The sequence below is a fragment of the Carya illinoinensis genome, chromosome 15 (genome assembly GCF_018687715.1).
Source record: "Carya illinoinensis cultivar Pawnee chromosome 15, C.illinoinensisPawnee_v1, whole genome shotgun sequence".
Classification (NCBI taxonomy): Eukaryota; Viridiplantae; Streptophyta; class Magnoliopsida; order Fagales; family Juglandaceae; genus Carya; species Carya illinoinensis.
Window position 1 is genome coordinate 40,319,813 of NC_056766.1, and position 21,467 is coordinate 40,341,279.

Consider the following 21,467-nt stretch of genomic DNA (forward strand, 5'->3'; position numbering starts at 1 on the left):
TTAATAATATAAGACCATATCATAGAATAATTAAAATTAGTATGACAAGTAATAGTACTTTATAACACGTTACATATCTTGTGATGCACATTATAACGACAATGCTGAATAATAAATGTGTGTACATGTGCAATGATTTTTTTTTTTATCAAAATAAATTTACAAAACTAAAATAGAAAAGTTTTAAAAATAAGAAGGGGAGGGGGAGGTTGTGGATTAAAAAAGAATCTATTTGCACATAATGGAGTGTGATTGTGATGGTGATGGTCAGAAAAATGGGTCAACAATTATACATCATTGGGTTTAGCTGCTTGTGAAAGAAACAGGAGGGACATTTTAAAAATAAAAACTAATTAATTATGAGAAAAATATGAATATATATATATATATATAAATAGAAAAACAACAATAGTCTTCATTGAGCCTTTTATTTGGGATGAGACACCTTTTTTTTTTTATAAATAAGAGAATATTATTATTATTTTGATAAGAGAAGACATAAAATTTATGATAAAAACCCAAGAAAACAAATCTGAAACAGAAAAGAAAAAGGATAAAAAAAAAATATTTGCAGTGGAATTTCTTGAAAAAAAGTGTTAGCAATTAGGATTGTGTAATTGTCAGGGCCATTACAAAGGTCATAGAGAGACATAAAGAGAAAGAAAGGACAGAGAAAAAGCACTCATCCTGGGAGGGGGAGAGAGAGGAGAGAGAGAGAGAGGGGGAGAAGAAGAAGAATAGGGAGGGGAGATGTCTGGGTGTTGTAGGGAAAGATAGGGGGCAGAGCTTCAGCATTTGGTCTGGTCTTTGAGGAACTCAGCAAACAAATCTCAACCCTTTTTCCCTTCCTCGTTCCCTCCCTTGTCGGCCGGTCGGTCTACTCCCACTTTCCGACGAGGTGGCCGGAATCTTTTCCTTTCCTTTACTTTTTTGTTCGTTTTTTTTTTGGTCCCCGTATATTCTCAGAAAGTCGCTTTCTGGTCCTTCCCTGAGCTGATCTGAGCTCGTCAGCTGAGAAAGTTAAAAGTTTGCTCTACTTCTAAGCTTTTGATTTTGTTGCTTATCTGAACTTAACCGAGCTTGGATTCACCAGACAGCAATGGACCGTTGAAATTACCTGGCCAATAGTTTTTTCATTTTGTAATATTCGCCGGAGAACACAATGAAGACGCCGGCGAATGCCGGAGCCGGCTCCGTCACGGCAGCGTCCACTCCCTGCGAAGGTAAAGGCTCTTTGTCTCTGTTTATATCTATATGTCCACTCGTCTCTGTTTCTCTCTCTACGAGTGATAGAGCATTGGACGAATCGGTGGATCAGAAAATATGGATTTTGCGCTTATTTTTTTCCCTTTTGTCTTTATCTTCTTCTTCGGTTGTGTACGCGCCTGTTTTGTACGGACTTTGTAATTTGCCAACGTCTCCCAGAAAATCGAACTTAAAAAGAGAATCTCCTATTACTGCTTCTTCTCTATTTGCAAAATTCCAAATTTTCCATTTCTGTTTCTAGAGAAACAAACGTGCTTTATGGGTAGATAAGAATTAATGACATGGTGGAGTATTCTCTGACGAATAAGAGGGTGAAACGTGGTGCAGGAGGAGACAAGAAGAGCATAAACCCGGAGCTATGGCAAGCGTGCGCCGGGCCGCTGGTGAACCTGCCGCCGGCTGGGACCCACGTGGTCTACTTCCCTCAAGGTCACAGTGAACAGGTGGGTAGTATCAGATATTCAGCGCCGTGTTGGTGCGTCTCTGCTTAACCTTCACTTCTACTCCTCCGTTTCTGCTCGTCTGAATTGTATTAGTCTCTATCTCTAATTATACTGCCTGATTTCTTTTTCTTTTTGTTTATTTCTTGTTTTTTTTTTTTTTTTTTGTATCTATTGCTCATCTATAGATATGTATGGAGATTTATGTCTGCTCGTATTCTTACAATATAAAGTGGTTTGGTGAAATTAATGAATAAGGCGGTTTGGTGAAATCAATGAAGGGAAGTTTATGTGAAAGGGAAAAAAGATAAGTCTTTTCGGATTTTGCTAAAGTGGGAGTTTGGTAGGTAAATATCGTTTTACCTTTTAGGGTGAGATGATGCATTTTTTTGTTTTGTAATTATGCAAGCCTTTCATTTTAAGTACCAGGATTTTTTTAGTGTGATGCAGTTATGAGGTTACTTAATACATCCATTTTATTTCGTGTGAACTATATGTATTTTATTCTTTTATTACTCTCAAAATAATTATATCATTATTATTGCTACTTATACACTCCAGTAGTTTGTTTTATCATAGTTTGTAAAATTCTTATCCTAGTGTATTTTAGCCATTGAACTAAGTTAAAAAAAAAAAAAATGGAATATGGGTATTTCATTGGCTTGAAATTTTTGTTGAACTACAGGCATGCAGTTTCTTTTATGATTGTACCATGAAAAGAACTGTGTACTTTATGTTATCTTCTCCTTTCAGAGTCCTGACTTGAAAGTGACAATCCTGGTTTCAGGTTGCAGCTTCTATGAAGAAGGATGTGGATGCACAGATCCCAAACTACCCAAATCTACCTTCAAAGCTACTATGCCTCCTTCACAATGTCACGCTGCATGTATGGCTGACATTAGCTGGCTTTTTCCTTCCAAACATATTGATTTCATTACTAATCTTGTTCTTGTCCATTTTTTTGTGCTTGAATTCTTAGGCGGATCCAGAAACAGATGAAGTTTATGCTCAGATGACACTCCAGCCTTATCATTCTGTAAGGACTTGACACCATTTTTTTATAAGTTGGATTTGACACCAAAATGACTAGCGTCTTTATTCCGTCCCAAAGCTGTTGATGTTGTTAAGTCACATGGTAGCTTATGCTATGTGAATTAGGTTATTCCTAAGCTACAGAAAAAGTATACATTACTCAATCTTTATGGACTTCTGAATTTGAACTTAGATTGTCCCAAATTAGCAACCCATTTTGAATCTATCAAACTTCATATGCAGTTTGACAAGGATGCGTTATTGAGATCAGATCTTGCACTCAAGACAAATAAGCCCCAACCAGAGTTTTTCTGTAAAACATTGACAGCAAGTGATACAAGTACCCATGGAGGTTTCTCGGTGCCACGCCGTGCTGCAGAGAAAATTTTTCCTGCTCTTGTAAGCGATATGCTTGATTTCAATGGTTTTGTGGGTTCATTCCAATTTTCATATTCTTCGTGCTTCTGTATAGGATTTCAATATGCAACCACCTGCTCAAGAACTGGTGGCCCGGGATTTGCATGATAATTTATGGACTTTCCGCCATATCTACCGTGGTATGTTCTTTTCCATCTGAAAAATTTTACAGTTGAACCAAAACTTGGGATTTGAAAGCTTAAAACTCCTAAGATCAAAGTTTCAAATTTTTCTTTGAAGTAACTTTCTTTCTAATCAAATGAAAAATCCCAACTTTGAATTCCACTTTAGAATTCATTTCCCAAGCATAGCAACACATCATCTTTACCTGTAATTATCACGTTTTCTGTTGTTCCTTTATAAACATCTTTGGCCAACTCCTGCTTTCCCTTGTACCAGGACAACCAAAACGTCACTTGCTTACAACTGGATGGAGCCTATTTGTTAGCGGAAAGAGGCTTTTGGCTGGCGACTCTGTTTTATTCATTAGGTAGCTTTCACGAATAGGGACTTTCCAGACTTTTTTTTGGAGTTGCCGATAACGTAATGCATTTCATATAAGTCTCTTAGTATACTTCTTAATACATCACTTATATGCATGTATTAGATTCCAATTCATCCACAAACTGTCAATTATTTCAATTTACTCCTTCAAGTTTTAAAAACATCTCAAATTTGATCTTTACTTATTATTTCCATAATAACAATGATTTCTTATTTATCCAAAATTTTTGTGCACATTTGTATAAAGCAGACATGGCTTTTTAAGTTATATCTTCTTGTTAATTCAGGGTTTAGGGGTCCTTAATGTTTTTTACTTAATGGACTTTTTTAAATATTGGATTCACATGTATCTGAGTGTTTTGTTTTTGTGAGATTAGTTTCATTTAAGCATTAGAAGGATGTGTGTGCATAAAATGTCGTTTTGTTTTATATCTGGAATTACTTTTTGTAGGGTAACTCTTAAGTGATAGTGAGGGTATCATTTTGACTTTTTAAAAACCTTCTATGCTAAATTGATAATTAGGTTTGTTTTTAGGAGTTTGAAATTTTACATATGGTTCAGGGTCCAAAATCTAGTTTGATCCAAACTTTTCAAATCAAACAAATACCCCTGTATTAACTGTATGGTATTTAATGCTTGTAAGCAGGGACGAAAAGCAGCAGCTTCTTTTGGGCATTAGACGGGCTAACAGGCAACCCACCAATCTATCATCATCGGTATTGTCTAGTGATAGTATGCATATAGGGATTCTAGCAGCAGCAGCCCATGCGGCTGCAAATAATAGCCCATTCACCGTGTTTTATAATCCAAGGTCAATATCTTTCATTTTCCTATTTCTAATATTTTCAGTGATTAAGTGTTCCTTACATTTTTTTTATTAGATTTTGATTGCATAAACTTAGTTGTAGGTCAAATGAATTAATTTCTCCATACCTAGGAATCAAACGGAAGTATCCTTTGTATATGCAGGGCAAGTCCATCAGAGTTTGTCATCCCTTTAGCCAAGTACTACAAGGCTGTATATAGCAACCAAATATCACCTGGCATGCGCTTTCGAATGATGTTTGAAACAGAAGAGTCAGGAACAAGAAGGTAGCTGTATTTGAATTGTTATTCTTGCTCAGAATGTTGATAATATCATAATAATATGGCATCAATTCTTGTGAAAATTGTGCTCAAAGTTCATATTGTGGAATGCTGATGGAGGCTTGACGGAAGAAGACAAGATTGGCTTCTTTTTAATTGGTTCTTTATTTATATTTAACTCTAACCATGATTATTGAATAGTTGATCTAGTTTATTGAGAAATGAGAAGGGCAATGGCATTCTTAGATATGAAGAAATTTGTTTGGGATAACTGAACTTTTCAAAGGTTTTGGTCTTAAAGAAAAAAGTGTTTCTTCTGCAGGTATATGGGTACAATCACAGGTATTAGTGATCTTGACCCTCTTAGATGGAAGAACTCGCAGTGGCGTAATTTGCAGGTGGAAATTCGGGGATGTCTTTGCTATTTCAGTAGGCATATTCTCACTATCGATAGTGTAGATTACCATGTTAATCACTTGCATATTCTTTAACAGGTTGGTTGGGATGAGTCAACAGCTGGGGAAAGACGTAGCCGGGTCTCAATCTGGGAAATTGAACCAGTAACTGCTCCATTTTTTATCTGCCCCCCTCCGTACTTCAGATCAAAGCGTCCAAGGCAGCCAGGAATGCCAGGTACAAAATGTTCTGTGGCAACCTTAAATCTTGTCAGCAGTGGTTGTTTAAATTTTAGTCTCTATTATTTTTCTGTGTCATTTTGTTCATAAATCCAGGAAATGATTCTTGCTTGTATAGCACCTAGGTCATTTGTTGCTCAGGCTATTTGCTTTAGTGCAATTAATTTTCCTCTAGTAGTTGAAGGTATCATCTGACTCAATTATCCAATAAAACATGAATATCTCGTGAGATAGATTTTCTTTTTGTTCTGTCTTGGTCAGTGTTTGTTGGCCTTCAAAGGTAGCTTTTGAGTTGCCTTTTGAAAGTTGATCGTGTGAAATATCTTATGCTGATGATTGAAATCTCAAAGAGGCTTCTCGTTCTTTCTGTGACTTGGTTGTATACCATTTTTTAATTACTCTAGCCAAGTCAGAAAGTAAAAAGATGGCTATATTCAATTTTGGTGAGAGGACATTTGACTTACCTTAGCATTATTGCAGATGATGAATCCTCTGAGTTAGATGCCTTATTCAGAAGGACAATGCCTTGGCTTGGTGATGATATCTGCATGAAGGATCCTCAGGCTCCTCCTGGCCTAAGTTTAGTCCAGTGGATGAATATGCAACAAAACCCATGCCTGTCTAACTCGATACAGCCAAATTACATTCATTCTATGCCTGGACCAGTTCTGCAAAGTCTTAATGGAGCAGCAGATCTTTCCCGTCAGTTAGGCTTGTCAGCACCACAAATACCTCAGTCAAACAACATGCAGTTCACTTCCCCGAGGTTACCTCAGCAAGCACAACAGTTTGATCAACTCCCAAAGCTACCATCAACATTGAACCCATTAGGATCCATCATTCAACCACAACAACAGCTGGGTGATATTGCTCAACAGTCTAGGCAAAATATGGTTAATCAAAACCTTCCATCAAGTCAAGTTCAAACCCAAATTCTGCAGCCTCAGTCTCTTGTTCAGACTAACAATGTCCTTCAGCAACAGCCATTGACTCAAAACCATCAGTCTCATAGAAATATTTCTCAGAACCCACAGCAACAGCACCAACCACAGAGTATGGGTCAGAACCAACAGCAAAACCTTATTCAACCCCATCTGCCTGATCAGGTAAACCAACAATTACAGATGTCTGATAGTCCGATTCAGATTCAACTTTTACAGAAACTTCAGCAACAGCAGCAACCGATTCTAGCACAACAGTCAACCCTGCCACAGCCGGCTCAACTAACACAACTCCAAGATCCTCAGAGGCAGCTGTTAGATATGTCCCAGAGCTTCTCTAGGTCTATGATACCTACCCAAATACTGGAGCTCCCTCAAGCAACCTCGCTTCCTCAATCTAACACTGTCCGACATCAGATGATAAAGAATAACAGCCACACAAATATTCATCTCTCTCAGCCGCCCCAGCAGCCAAAGCTTCAACACCAGCAATCTGGCATTCTGCCTGAAATATCGGGGCATGTGGGCCTTCCCTCATCTTCCAATCAGCTATCTGTGGTTGCTAGCAGTTTAGTGACAGCAGCTGCTGGAGCAGGGCAGTCTGCAATTACTGATGATGTTCCATCTTGTTCAACTTCACCTTCCACGAACAACTGCTCTAATGTGGTTCAACCAGTGATGAATGGCAGGGTCCATCGAAGTACAACAATGGGGGAGGACATGGCTCAATCTGCTGCCACAATTATCAGTCAAAGTGCATTGGAAACTGTGTCATCTAATGCTAACTCTGTTAAAGATTTGCAGCAGAAACCAAATGTAAAGCCTTCATTGAGCGTCTCTAAGAATCACAATCAAGGATTTTTCACTTCACAATCATACCTCAATGTTGCAGCTGGCCAGACAGATTACTTGGACACATCATCTTCGACGACTTCAGTTTGCCTTTCACAGAATGATGTCCATTTGCACCAGAATAACAACTCGATATCTTTCAATCCACAATCATTGTTGTTCAGAGACACCAGTCAGCATGGGGAAATTCAGGCAGATCCCAGGAGTAATGCTCCTTATGAACCTATTGATGGCCAATTGGGCATACCCTTGAATCCTGATCCTTTATTATCTAAGGGCATGGATGGGTTTGGAAAGGATTTCCATAATGATGTCACTTCAGGAGGCATGCTTGTGAACTATGAAAACTCTAAAGATGCTCCGCAGGACCTTTCATCCTCAATGGTTTCTCAGTCTTTTGGAGTTCCAGAAATGACATTCAACTCAATTGATTCCACAATAAATGATAGCAGCTTCATGAACAGAGGTCCTTGGGCCCCACAACCGCAGTTCCAGCGAATGCGGACATATACCAAGGTTTGGTGGTGCTTTAAATAAAACCTTTCACCAACCGGCACTAATTCTATCTGTGTGATTTTTCATACTTACCTTGGATTTTGACTTGGCAAATCCTATTTTGAAGGTTTACAAACGTGGAGCTGTGGGGAGGTCCATCGATATCACCCGTTATGTAGATTATGGTGCGCTTAAACAGGGTCTTGCTCGAATGTTTGGCATAGAGGGACAGTTGGAGGATAGACAGAGAATTGGCTGGAAATTTGTCTATGTAGATCATGAAAATGATGTTCTCTTGTTGGGAGATGACCCTTGGGAGTATGTCCTTCAGTCCTCTGGTTGCAGATAATAGTTTTTATGTGCATATGCACCACACACACATTTGTAGGCTTTCCTGCTGGAAAGAAAGTGGCGAGGCCTTTGGTTCAAAATTGGTTTTATAATGCCATATAGGCCACATATTGGGTGCATATTTTACATTCGAAATCTACCTGAGAGGACTGGGAAGCAAGGTTTTCTGGCTCCTATAATGTTTTCTTACAAAGTGTGTTAAGGTTTATTGATCTAAGGAATGTGTTTTTCATGGAAAATCACTTGTGATGTGGAACATCGACCACTAGAAGATTTGGAGCGTGGTTAAAATTTGTCACACATTGTTGGATAACATTTACCAGACTTGTGAAACCATAAAATTTGTCAACATTGTAGTCTGTCTCTTACCTTTTCTGTTTCTGGGTATTTCAGGGAATTTGTTAACTGCGTTCGCTACATCAGGATCTTGTCCCCTCAAGAAGTCCAGCAAATGAGCTTGGATGGAGAATTTGGTAGCGGCATTCCTCCGAATCAAGCCTGCAGCAGCTCTGATGGTGGAATTGCTTAATTTAGTCCTAATTGCTAACGATTCTTCTTCACGGTTGGGAACTTAATACACTTTGTAGTAACACGTTCATAGGTTTCCATATGGCATGTATTAATTGTATGCCACAACTGGATTTTCCAGGTGCAGGCCCACCGAGAAGTGATCCTTGTGTAGTTGGAGTGGATATTTCCTTGTATTTTGGCGCTGTTACTGGAAGTGTGATGCAGAAGGTGAGAAATGGAGAGAGAAGCTTTTCTCACGGCACCAAATGATGGCTCTTATTGGTATGAATAATATTCCATGAAGGTGTATTTCCAGACTAGTGAACAACCCAGTTTGGAATGTGCCTAAGATCTTCCATATGTGCTGTCTTGAGATCAATTCTACATTGTTTTGCCCATTCAATTTAGTGTTGGTAGTTCTCCCACTTCAGGTGCCATGTAGAAAGCCAGAAGGATGTAATTGTAAGGCCTAGTTCGAGTGTATAGTTCTTCAATCCGTCAATGATGTTGCTTAATATACATGAATTTCAGGAGGAGCTACTAGGTGGTGTATGGTGAGAGAATAGATTTGCTTGGTATAAAATTCCCAGTTGTGAAATATATGTACTTGTGCAGTTTTTGTGCACATGCCAAACCACAACCATCCACTGGATGAACTAAAAACATTAAAAAACAATGGTTTGGAGAAGTCTCGACAAAAGTTTGGATTTGGTGGTTATCGACTTAACCAAACCCGAAAGGTAAGATACTCGGTCACTTGGTTCGGACGCCATTCTTGAGATCAAGAAATGATGATATGTTAACCAAACCCGCTAGGGGGCTACTGCTGGGCTTTATTTTTTTAAAAAAAATTTTAATTTTTTTTCCTTCATAATTAAGAAAGCGTTTCTTAATGATGTTGGAAATTTTATTTTAAAAAAATTTTAAAAGTATTAAAAAATATATATAAAAAAAGCCAAAAAAAAAAAAAAAACACTTAAATTGTTCTAGCGGGAGTAGGCTCCATGCGGTGGGAGTAACAATGTCCTTATTTCTATTTCTACCGTATGGTAGGAGATGAGTTTGAAATCTAAGCCTTTTTTGTCTTCTGTGAAAAATGATACAATTACAATTTCTTTTACAACTTTTATACAGACATATGTTAAATGAGGGATTTTTTTATAAAATAACTTATAAAAGTAATATAATTTTATTTAAATACTCTCAATGTAACAGATGGTTGTACAGTTCTAATAAAAAATTGTAAGCGTATCATTACTCTTTTTCGAGATTGAAAGAACTAGCTTGTATACTGGACTCATTGATTGACACGTTTGATCACTAAGCTGGTAATGGTGGGGCATATCACCGTATTGGGTTGATAGAGTTCTCTTCTAAATTGTCGTGTGTCCATTTCTTTAAAAAAGAAAAACATTTGTTTCTCAAATAACTAAAGGACCTACGACAGTTTTTTAAAGATGTTGTTTCTTCCAACTTGGTTTGGAGGAAAATTGTCCTTTGGATATAAAGCATAAGCAGTGTTTTTTAAAGAGTACATCCAATGAACCGACATGAATTTACTACAAAAATGTAATGCTTGGTTGAGACAGTTTTCCTCAACATTGGCTTTTTTCAACCCGTTTAAGAAAAGAATAATGATATATACAAGTCCTAGATGTATAAATTACAATTTTTTTTATTTTTTTTTATGAAAAGATGGATCCTAACATGAAAAAGTGTGAAAAATTTATTTATTTTTTTACGTGATTTATGTTTTTACAAAAGACTTGCACGAGATTTGTACATTTTGTACTTGTTATTAACATTACTCGAAAAGAAAATAAGGCCTAATCGAAGTAGTGACAAAAAGATGGAGTAAGAATATGGCCCATTCCTTTTTGACTCTGGTTTTTGGCCCATGTGGTTAGCATCACTCTTAAAAAATAAAGTTGTTCTATTATCAAACTAGTATGTAGAAGATATCATCTACATAATTTAAATAATAAAATTTGATTTGTAGGATTTAAAATTTTAAATTTATATTCTAAATCAAATTATACTATATAACCACTTTACTATGTGTGCTTTATATACTGACTTAAGAATATAATTTTTTTATACTATAAAATTGTTATATCTCTCATTAAGCACATACTTTTTTAATAGAGGGGTATAATATTTTAACTTACACTTTTAAAAAAGCATGGGCATGGTATATGCTTGATGCACACTCAAGTCTTAAAAAAATGTAGACTTTTATATCTCATTTGGTTATACAATTCAGATGAGATGAGATGAGATATTTTGTTGAAAGTTGAATAAAATATTATTATAATAATATTTTTTAATATTAATTTTGTTTTAAAATTTAGAAAAGTTAAATTTTTTATTATATTTTACATAGAAATTTTAAAAAAATTATAATAATTATATGAAATAAAATGAGAATAGATCCAGTCCTAATTTTTATAAATAGTTTGGAGGAAAATAATGCACCGATAAAATATATGGGCCTGGATCCAGTAATTGCAACGATCAAATATATTTTCCGCTCAGCCCAACGGACGGATATTTTGCAGTATTGCATAATCCCGCAATTTATTTTCGCCATTCAGGTGCATTGTGGCCGTTGCAGGTATGCAAAAGCTTCTCTTCAATGAAAAACCCTAATTTCCCCTTTCTCTTTTCCTCTTCTACGTATTATATATATGCGTTGTTTGATATATGCATTTCTTATGTTGTTAAAAACTCTTATGTACTTTAAACATAAGACTGTTTGGTAACTAAGAAATGAAGGTAAAAGGAAAGAAAAGAAGAATTTTTGCTTTTCCATATTCAATGTTAGCAAGGTATGATTACTTTCAAGTAAGTTTTTCCTGTATATGTCGATGCAGGCTTTCATTTATGAAGGAAATATTCTGGAATCCGGGCTAAGGCGTTAGTTCACTGTATTCAATCTGAACCTTTTCCAATTTATTGTTTTGTGTTTTGTGTAACAGATAAAAAGCTTCAATATTTAGTTTAAGTGCTCAAAAAACTTAAACTGAGCTTAAGACAGGTTGAAGTGAGTTTGTGAAGAGAAGTAGGTTTGATTTTTCACTATGGAAGAATCTCCGTCACTAGGGAAACGAAAAGAACCTGAACCTGAACCTGAAGAATCAAAGGTCGCAGAAATCCATAATCAAGGATCTGCTCCGAAACGACAGAGAGAACCTGAAGATTCAGAGGTCACTGAAACCATAAATCATGAGTCTATTGTGAATCGACATAGAGAACCCAAAGAATCAGAGGTTACAAGGACACCTAATCAAACTTCTCTCCAAAATAAAAGCAATTTGATGCGCACATGTGTGCATGAGGTTGCGGTTCCGAGCGGATACACTTCGACCAAGGATGAATCGAGTCATGGAACACTCTCAAATCCCATATATAATGGCAAGACGGCGAAAACATATCCTTTTACTCTTGACCCATTTCAGCAGGTATCTGTGGCATGCTTAGAACGGAATGAGTCGGTTCTGGTGTCAGCACATACTTCGGCAGGTAAAACTGCAGTTGCTGAGTATGCGATAGCAATGGCTTTTAGAGAGAAGCAAAGGGTTATATATACTTCACCATTGAAAGCTTTGAGCAATCAGAAATACAGGGAGCTTAGTCAGGAATTTAAAGATGTTGGGTTGATGACAGGTGATGTTACTTTGTCACCTAATGCTAGTTGTTTGGTCATGACAACTGAGATTCTTAGGGGAATGCTTTATAGGGGATCAGAGGTTTTAAAGGAAGTCGCATGGGTCATATTTGATGAAATCCATTATATGAAGGATCGTGAAAGAGGGGTTGTTTGGGAAGAGAGTATTATATTTTTGCCGCCTGCTATTAAAATGGTATTTCTGTCGGCAACAATGTCGAATGCCACTGAGTTTGCTGAGTGGATCTGTTTTGTGCACAAACAGCCATGTCATGTTGTGTACACTGATTTCCGACCGACTCCTCTACAGCATTATGTTTTTCCCATGGGTGGAAATGGTTTGTATCTTGTGGTCGATGAGAATGAGCAGTTCAGGGAGGACAATTTTGTGAAGCTGCAGGATACTTTCTCCAAACAGAAACTTGATGTTAACAAGGGCTCTAATGGCAAAGCAGGTGGGAGGATTGCAAGAGGCGGGAATGCTTCTGGTGGTTCTGACATATACAAAATTGTGAAGGTGAGCCTTACAGTTTCAAGTGCTAAATTTGTTTGTTTTTATCCTTTCGGACCAGGTGGTCCAAATTTTGATGTTGTGATCCATTCTTTGTTTATTCTTTCATATCGTTCCCCTTTGGATTCGAGCATGAAGTGTTAACGGGACAAATGGGAGGAACGCTGGTGAGAATGAGGCTTTGGGTGCAATTTTTTGATGAAAATGAGAGTTTAGGTGCAATTTGCTTTTTAGATATAAACACTTGTTTATAACCCACTGGGGTTGGCTCAAGTGGTAAAGGCCCTGGGCTTGGGGCTATGTTCCCCCCTGGTCTAAGGTTCAAATCCCCTTGGGTGCAAACAATCTATAGGGGCTATCGAATTGGGGAATTTTCTCGTTTAATTATCCAAGGTGCACTTGCGGGATATTGCTTGCTGAGAGCTTGTGCACCCCCGGGATTAGTCAGGATGCTGTTCTTGGACACCTGGTGCCAATAAAAAAAAAAAATATAAACACTTGTTTGATAATTAATTTGACTATATTTTAGAATGGGGATCTGTTTGCAGAATGTTTTAGTTTGTAGCCTTTTTGATCCATGCTTGTAAAGGGTCTCTTTAAGAAGGGCTTTTGGGATACAAAATTTTTGTAGGTTGTACAGGATCTAGTATCAACACCTTTGCTGTCTGTTATGATGTTATGAAGATTAGAAGCATCAGTAAATTTTCTTTGTACTTCTAAGTGGTGCTCTCATAGGTCTGATTGCCTTGCTGTAGTTTAGGATTCCATTGTGTTGACATATCTAGATTTCCAACACTCACCATTGTTTGTTTCAAAATGGGGTCTTTATGTTCATGACCTAGCAATTATAATGTAAGGCAAGCAGATATCCAGGTTTACTTCATATTGTAAGTTGTAAAGCCACAAATGTTTTTGCTGGTTTTATTTTGCATAACCATGTATCTTGAATACCCTTGTTTAGTACTTGAATTGCCGTTTTTCTGAATTTCAGATGATTATGGAACGGAAATTCCAACCAGTAATCATCTTCAGCTTCAGTAGAAGAGAATGTGAACAACATGCGATGTCCATGTCAAAGCTTGATTTTAATAATCAAGAGGAAAAAGATACTGTGGAAGAGGTTTTTCGTAGTGCAATACTCTGCTTGAATGAGGAAGACAGAAACTTACCTGCTATTGAGTTGATGTTGCCACTACTTCAGCGAGGTATTGCTGTTCATCATTCTGGTCTTCTTCCTGTCATCAAGGAATTGGTGGAGATTCTTTTCCAGGAAGGCCTTGTAAAGGCCCTTTTTGCTACAGAAACAGTAAGACTTTCTCCAAGCATCTGCTTGATCAGTTTTATGGTTGCCTCAGTCTATATCTAAAATGCCGATTGACTAACTTTTTAATAACTTCCTTTGTGACAGTTTGCCATGGGATTAAACATGCCGGCAAAAACTGTTGTTTTCACAGCTGTCAAGAAGTGGGATGGTGATAGTCATCGTTACATTGGTTCTGGCGAATATATACAGGTGATTGCAGACTTCATTTTTTGGGATCTGGAGACTGCTTACACACTAGTATAATAGTTTTCAATGATATTGTAGATGAGTGGGAGGGCTGGGCGCCGTGGCAAAGATGAGCGTGGTATTTGTATCATAATGGTTGATGAGCAGGTGATTTTGTTGCTAGTTCGCCCTCTTTGTATTACATGATTATATGCATGCAAATTCTTTAGATCCTCCAAAACTTTCATAATTCTCATTTCATACTCTTTCAATTTGTGATGTTTTCTGATTCTTTTCATAGTATCTTGTTGGATTTTCAAAAATGAGGGAGAAGACAATTTGGTCTTTGGTTTCATCAAATCAATGGTGTCTGCCTATTTTTCACAGATGGAGATGAATTCACTCAAGGACATGGTTTTGGGTAAACCTGCACCGCTAGTTAGTACTTTCAGGCTGAGCTACTACTCGATTTTGAATTTATTGAGTCGTGCCGAAGGCCAGTTTACTGCTGAGCATGTAATCAGGAATTCATTCCATCAATTTCAGCACGAGAAGGTTTTGCTAAAACCTTTATTTCATTTTTATCATTACTGCTGTATAATGTTTTTTCATTAGTATTTTTCTTCTGCATAGGCCTTACCTGATATAGGGAAAAAAGTTTCGAAGTTGGAGCAGGAAGCTGTGGTGCTTGATGCTTCCGGAGAGGTAACTTTTGTCACTCAATCGTTCATTTTTTTTTTTTTTTTTGTCTAATGCTTGTGTTTCAATTGTATATATTTATATATCTATAAATTTGTTTGTTTTTCTGTAGGCTGAAGTTGCTGAATATCATAAGCTAAAACTAGATATAGCCCAACTTGAGAAGAAGTTGATGGCTGAAATAACCAGGCCCGAAAGGGTTCTGTACCATCTTCGTCCTGGTCGGCTGGTATGTGATAATGTGGCATATTGGCAGTATCTTTTCTGTTTTCGTATCAAAAAAGTTTTAATGTCCTTTTTTTGGGTTACTTGACCAATCCTAGCAGTGTTTTCCTGAACAGAACTGCTTTATAAGACAAATTTTGATTTGTTACTTCTATTTTTTTTAGGTACTTTTTTTGTCAGTATGTAAGTTAATAAATAATTTCATTGTCATTTTTTTTTTCTGTGTATCTTTTCTTGTAATTATCTTCTCTTGTTTAGTTCTTTCTGTTTTTTAGTGCATGCATTGTCTTAGGCTGATGTTATAATAGTCCATGGTACATTTAAGCTTTTGTATTCGCTTGGAAGCGCTTTTCTGATTTCAGGTCAAGATAAGGGAAGGTGGAACAGATTGGGGTTGGGGGGTTGTGGTTAATGTTATAAAAAAGCCCTCCGCTGGAGTAGGTGCATTGCCATCGCGTGGGGTTGGATATATAGTAGATACTTTACTTCATTGCTCACCAGGTTCAAGTGAGAATGGTTCACGGCCAAAACCATGCCCACCTCATCCCGGAGAAAAGGGTGAAATGCATGTGGTGAGTTGAGATGTGCAGCAGTGGTATCAATAATTCTAGTTGTGGTTCAGTGTAGTTATTTGTGCAACTCTATGAAATGATTGTTTGGGATTTTAATATCTATTTCTATTAACTGTAGGTACCTGTTCAATTGCCCTTAATTTCTGCTCTAAGCAAACTGATGGTATCCATTCCTTCTGATCTCCGGCCCTTGGAAGCGAGGCAAAGTATATTGCTTGCCATACAGGAGCTGAAAACACGTTTTCCACAAGGCCTTCCCAAGCTTAATCCTGTGGAGGTAACTATTAAATGGTGTGTGTAATTGTTTTGTTACATATGGGCTCTAGGATGTCATCTATCACTTTGTTACCATGGTTCCTATGTTCATGACCTTGAGGTGGTACGATAACCAGTGATGGGTATTGAGAGCGAATTACCCTCAGCTCAGAAATTAAAATAGCATTTAATCAAACATTTTTTTTTGTTACATGATTTTTTTGGTACTATTTTAGGCAAAAATCTGATTTTTCTTAATGTAGCTGCATCTAAATTTGTTCTTATTAGCTCCGTTTGGAGTAACATCTTAATTACATGGGCATAACGGAATTTCTGGTTGTTTCATAGTCGATGTTTTTTTGATAAGTTGGTTCACAATTTCTAGTTGTTTCATAGTTGATTTTTTTTTTTTAATTAGTTTATAGTTGCATTGGTACCTCTCAAATGCTATGTTTTTTTAGATCATTTGCGTAGCTAGTATTTAATAGATTTTCTCCATGTTTGCTCATTCTCGGCCCTTTCCAATTTCACTGTAATTTTATTTCGATGGAATCTGGGACAATGTAATGTAACTAGATGTGTTCTGCTATTTCCAAATTGTAATGTTGGAATGCAGGACATGGGCATTAAAGATCCGGAAATTGTGGAGTTGGTGAACCAAATTGAGGAACTCGAACAGAAGATATATGCACATCCACTGCAGAAGGTTCATCCTATTTTTCTAAATAACTCTACTATTCTATTGTTCCATCAAGCTTTTGAAGGCAGCATGCTGCCTTATATTTTTCTTTACCATAAGGACTTTGTTTAATCATTTCATTGTGCAAAAATAGTCCCAAGATGTGCAACAGATGAGAAGTTTCCTGAGGAAAGCAGAAGTGAACCATGAAATTCAACAACTTAAGTCGAAAATGCGTGATTCCCAGGTATTGTGTTTCTTCAATGCTTCTTTGAAATATTTTCCCTTAGCGTGTGGAGAATATGCTCATGTTACAAAAGAGTAAGGAAAATCATGCAGCCTTGCTTATTGATAGTTGTTAATGTTCAAAGATGTCTTCTAATCTTCCCACTTGGCCAATCAGCTCTTATCATCTATTTTTTTGTCTCTCATCAATTTCGCAGCTTCAAAAATTCCGTGATGAACTTAAGAACCGTTCACGGGTCTTGAAAAGGCTCGGTCATATTGATGCTGATGGTGTTGTCCAGTTGAAGGGACGGGCAGCCTGCTTGATAGACACAGGCGATGAGCTCCTCGTCACTGAACTGATGTTTAATGGTACATGCACTGTTCTTTTTGTGGTCCTTAAAATCTTCTATTACTTCATGCTCAATATTAGTGAGGTTAGGTTGGACTGGGCTAGCCAAACTGAAGTTAGCACATGCTATAAGATCAGGACTGATTTTGCCGAACTGGGGACTCATAAGAAGGAAAAAGTACACGTGTCTTTGACTCTGTCTTTCTTGCCCAGCCTGAAGTTTTAAGGCTGTGTTTGTTTTGTCGTTAAATGAGGAAAATAAGATAACTTTTGTTTCAAAAATATTTTGAGAGGAAATAACTTACTTTAGGTGTTTGGTGGAGACCAAAAAGAAAATCTTGATAATATTTTCCAACATAAAAAACACAATTGAAACATCCCTTTCTACAGCTAGAAACACCCAATGTTGCTGCAGGTATCATAGCAGCCAGAAAGGAGCTAAACAACTCAATAGACATTCTACATTTAAAAAGAAATCCCAGTAGCACAGCCATCATGTTTTGTCAGATAGAATGGCTAAAACTCATCAGATGCAGCAGCAATCAGAGAGCAAGCTAAATACAACAGCAACCTGGTAATTGCCTGGTATAGTTGGAATCCCTGCCAGGTGCAACCCAGTTTGAAACAACTAGGGGATCGAACCCAAGAACAGATACAACTACAGCTTCAGTTCATACAAAACCCCAGTAGCACAGTTTACACAAAAGCAACTAGGGAGGAAAACTGAGCAAACACTCTTAGCAGCACTTGAACACAGCAATAGCAGAGCTCTCTCATAGCCGGAAATTTCATGCTTGACTGCACTTCATGGTGCAGTATAAAGGAGGATTAGGGTGTAGGGGACAGTGATTTTCAGATAGGGTTGGGGTAGGAGGGAGACAAAGGGCGGGGTTGGGGGTGGGTTACGGGTTGATGATTTTTGGGAAGAGAGGCGAGGGAAAGGAGGAAGCTGGGGGAGCGAGGATGCCTATAGGGAAAATGGCTTCTACCCTAGTGCAAAGTATGCCTTGTTGGTCCCAAAGGAAAACTTTTTGTTGGTCAACAGCCTAAGGAAGATATGTTTTTCACATACAACAACTTAAAGGCAGTAAAAGTTGCATGTAAAGCATAAACACTATATTTTTAAAAGTTGAAACTTCAATAAATTGTTGGTTCAAGTTCTAAACGCCCTTCTTCATCCACACTTTCCATTGCTGCCCATATAATGAAGATTATTATGTAGCCTTGATATGATCATGAATTCTGAGTGTTTCTTTCTTGATCAGGTACGTTCAATGATCTTGATCATCACCAAATTGCGGCTCTTGCAAGTTGCTTTATACCAGGAGACAAATCTAGTGAGCAGATACAACTGCGAACTGAGCTAGCCAGACCCTTACAACAACTTCAAGAAAGTGCAAGAAGAATAGCGGAGGTGTTTAATCATTTGGCTATTTTTTTTCTTTTTCACGAATTTAATTTGGCAATTGAATATTTATATATACTCGTCTATGTTGTAGATTCAATATGAATGCAAATTGGAGATAAATGTGGATGAGTACGTGGAATCAACTGTAAGGCCGTACTTGATGGATGTAATTTATTGCTGGTCAAAGGTCAGTCTATATTCGCATTGCTAGAGTTGCTGTTCGATGTTCATATATATATATAGATATAATCAGTATGTTATTAGTTCTGAAAAAACGTTGTGGTCAAACAACCAAGTAGGTTCTTGTTGACATAATAGCACCTATAAAAAAAAGGGTTCTTGTTGACATACTAGCAGGTATGAAATGATCAAAAGTAAAATAAACTAGACTCATTTCAAGGTAACTACTAACTTCCAAACCTGTAAGATCTTTATTGCTAATATGTAGAATCTATTTGTAGATCTACTAATAAGTGCCTCGTTGGGTTTGCAATTTTCAAGAGTGCCTAAACATAAAAACCTTCCCAAAAACAAATTTAACCTTTGTAGGAAATATTAGAGACTCACCTTGGAAAATTTTTCCTTTTTCAAGATGAACTTCATAGCTTAATCATGAAAGTTACCCTAACTAGGTTAAAAATAAACAAGGCACAGGTTATGTTACTATCTTAACTGTCATAACATTTGAACCTTTTTGTCATTTATTTCAAAAGGATGTAGGTCTTGCGTCTATCAAGTGTTTCATGTGGGTACTTATGAAATATAGAATTTGTCTATTACATTGGAACAACACCTCTAGCCTCTTATTCCTGAAAAACATGTGGGTACGCTAGAGTTGTAGAATAAATTCTATTACTCAAAATTGTGTGCAAATTTAAAATTCTAGGGGTGATTGTATATATTGTTAAGGGTGTGTCAAGACTTGTAGAATATGTTTTACTAGGACGGGGGGAATTTTCCTTTGAATTACCCGAGGTGCACTTGCAAGAAACTCCTTACCGGGGCCTGTGTAGCCATGGGATTAGTCGGGACTTTGTTCTCGAACACCCAGTGCCAATAAAAAAATGTTATTTACTTGAAACAAGGAAAAAAACAAAAAGCAAAGTTAAATAGAAGAACAAACAATAGCTGCAATAACAAAAAGCAAAGTTAAATAGAAGAACAAACAATAGCTGCAATATCAAATCAATTGATTTCTTTAAGTTTGTTGCTTTTAATCAACCTCTCCCCCCACAAAAAAGTAAAAAAGAAAAAAAAAATTGTATATCTTATCCCTCTGCTTTCGCTTCTCTTCACTGTTTGCTAGTTTGTTACTGAGCCATTATGCATCTATTCTTCTTTAGGGAGCAAATTTTGCGGAGGTTATCGAGATGACAGATGTTTTTGAGGGTAGCATTATTAGAAGTGCTAGAAGGCTTGATGAGTTTTTGAATCAGGTAAATTGATCAATCAGTATGATGTCATTCTTTCATTTTTGGTGTTGAGTTTGATCTTGCATCAGTCAGTGATGTAGCATTTGGTACAAGAATATTAGTATGTGCAAATAAGAAAGAAAAATAAGATAACTAGCAAGGTTTACCAGAGACAAATAGCATATAAGGGATGGAGGATGTGTAAAACTGAAAGAGCTTTGGTACGTACAAGCAAAGTCGATTACTAATTTGCATATCAATACTGATTCCTTTATATTCAAAATTTAAATTAGCACTATTTTCAATAAAATCTATTTTTTGACCAATCACATTAGTTTGGTGAACATATTAGTACACAGTTGTGCTTGCAACTAGATTTTTTCAAACTGAAAATCAAGCACAAAATTAAATGGAATTGTCTGATAAGCACAAGTTGTGGAGCATGAAAGAGGATATAAGTTTATGAGAGTTTCAAACTGAAGGGAATGAAAATCCCATCATTTTATTTGTTTGGTGAACTCTTTTCTTAGGTTAACTTTTTGCACTTGTTTCTCACATTTATAAGGAATTGCTAGTGTGTTGTCCCATTTTGACCTCCCATGGGTTTGCCCAAATGACAGTGGTTTGGGTTGTGATATTTTTTAGCTAGCTGGGTGACTCTCCTGAAACCGTTTGGTCAACATGTAGTATGAAACTAGTGCTATTTAGATCTTGCATAGAATGTGAATTTCAGTTTTTTTAAACAGGCGCGTGCACACACGTGTGCTTGGCCATATTTCCCCAACAGTTTCTTGTTTGTGTCTAAATGATTTGATGCTGGAATTGTATGTCCTGATATAATGCTCTGTACTTGTGATTGCCTCTCCTGTTTTCAGTTGCGTGCTGCTGCTAATGCTGTAGGAGAAGTTGATTTAGAAAACAAATTTGCAGCTGCTAGTGAAAGCCTTCGCCGAGGTATAATGTTTGCCAATTCCCTGTATCTGTAACTTATCTTCCTGCAGGCCATTATGTACTGTTTTAGTACATGCACCACTGGGGATGAAGATGCGTTGACCTTAGTAAATGCCAGATCAGCATGTGGGGTATCCTGCTAGGGCAGGCTGGGCAGCTAGTTGACTTTGGTTTTTCTTCCCTCTCTCTTTTTTATTTGTTTTTAATTGAATTGAGTTCGTTGTAGCTTTCTCTTATAGTTGTTTTTCTTTTTCTTTTTTCAATCAATTTTCTATCCACATTGTATTAAATAATATCAAGTTTATCAACAGTTTTCACATTTGATCTTTTTCTGTCATTAGGTTACTTTGTCTATCCGGTTTTCTTTCTCCTTCCCATTGTCATTTATAATGCTTGTTTTGAGCACAATGTATGCCTTCCTTAATTATCTGATGGAATTTTGAAGAACATAGGGTTTGAGGAAACATTTTATTTTTAGGTTCTATTTGGCAC

At 37.0% G+C, this 21,467-nt stretch overlaps 2 protein-coding genes across 4 annotated transcripts; both read left to right on the forward strand.

Moving 5' to 3' along the window:
- The first annotated feature begins 677 nt into the window (after positions 1 to 677).
- On the forward strand, positions 678 to 9,130 carry LOC122296203 (auxin response factor 19-like). Its single transcript, XM_043105693.1, has 15 exons — positions 678 to 1,223; positions 1,594 to 1,709; positions 2,494 to 2,592; positions 2,686 to 2,742; positions 2,982 to 3,137; positions 3,211 to 3,295; positions 3,555 to 3,645; positions 4,307 to 4,471; positions 4,630 to 4,752; positions 5,069 to 5,144; positions 5,241 to 5,379; positions 5,862 to 7,690; positions 7,797 to 7,987; positions 8,414 to 8,582; positions 8,670 to 9,130. The coding sequence occupies exons 1-14, from the start codon at positions 1,163 to 1,165 to the stop codon at positions 8,547 to 8,549; spliced, it is 3,324 nt and encodes a 1,107-aa protein (XP_042961627.1). The 5' UTR covers positions 678 to 1,162; the 3' UTR covers positions 8,550 to 8,582; positions 8,670 to 9,130.
- Positions 9,131 to 11,013: 1,883 nt separating this feature from the next.
- Positions 11,014 to 21,329, forward strand: LOC122297549 (DExH-box ATP-dependent RNA helicase DExH10). 3 transcript variants are annotated; one of them, XM_043107657.1, is made up of 17 exons: positions 11,014 to 11,144; positions 11,404 to 12,714; positions 13,700 to 14,014; positions 14,117 to 14,221; positions 14,297 to 14,365; positions 14,585 to 14,752; positions 14,831 to 14,902; positions 15,009 to 15,125; positions 15,484 to 15,693; positions 15,812 to 15,970; positions 16,565 to 16,654; positions 16,782 to 16,874; positions 17,071 to 17,224; positions 18,470 to 18,618; positions 18,704 to 18,799; positions 19,956 to 20,048; positions 20,900 to 21,329. In XM_043107657.1, the coding sequence occupies exons 2-17, from the start codon at positions 11,611 to 11,613 to the stop codon at positions 21,008 to 21,010; spliced, it is 3,105 nt and encodes a 1,034-aa protein (XP_042963591.1). In that variant the 5' UTR covers positions 11,014 to 11,144; positions 11,404 to 11,610; the 3' UTR covers positions 21,011 to 21,329. The 3 variants fall into 3 exon arrangements, with proteins under 3 accessions (XP_042963591.1, XP_042963592.1, XP_042963593.1); XM_043107658.1 differs by having other exon boundaries at positions 11,060 to 11,144; positions 11,509 to 12,714; XM_043107659.1 differs by lacking the exon at positions 11,014 to 11,144 and adding an exon at positions 11,151 to 11,358 and having other exon boundaries at positions 11,509 to 12,714.
- Positions 21,330 to 21,467: the final 138 nt, after the last annotated feature.

Excerpts from the sequence above, each read along its gene's own strand:
- LOC122296203 (XM_043105693.1), top strand. The coding sequence starts at position 1,163 with ATGAAGACGCCGGCGAATGCCGGAGCCGGCTCCGTCACGGCAGCGTCC. Across the intron at positions 3,646-4,306 it reads GACTCTGTTTTATTCATTAG|GGACGAAAAGCAGCAGCTTC; the intron begins GTAGCTTTCACG and ends GCTTGTAAGCAG. Across the intron at positions 5,380-5,861 it reads AAGGCAGCCAGGAATGCCAG|ATGATGAATCCTCTGAGTTA; the intron begins GTACAAAATGTT and ends GCATTATTGCAG.
- LOC122297549 (XM_043107657.1), top strand. The coding sequence starts at position 11,611 with ATGGAAGAATCTCCGTCACTAGGGAAACGAAAAGAACCTGAACCTGAA. Across the intron at positions 16,655-16,781 it reads ATGCACATCCACTGCAGAAG|TCCCAAGATGTGCAACAGAT; the intron begins GTTCATCCTATT and ends GTGCAAAAATAG. Across the intron at positions 16,875-17,070 it reads CGAAAATGCGTGATTCCCAG|CTTCAAAAATTCCGTGATGA; the intron begins GTATTGTGTTTC and ends TCAATTTCGCAG.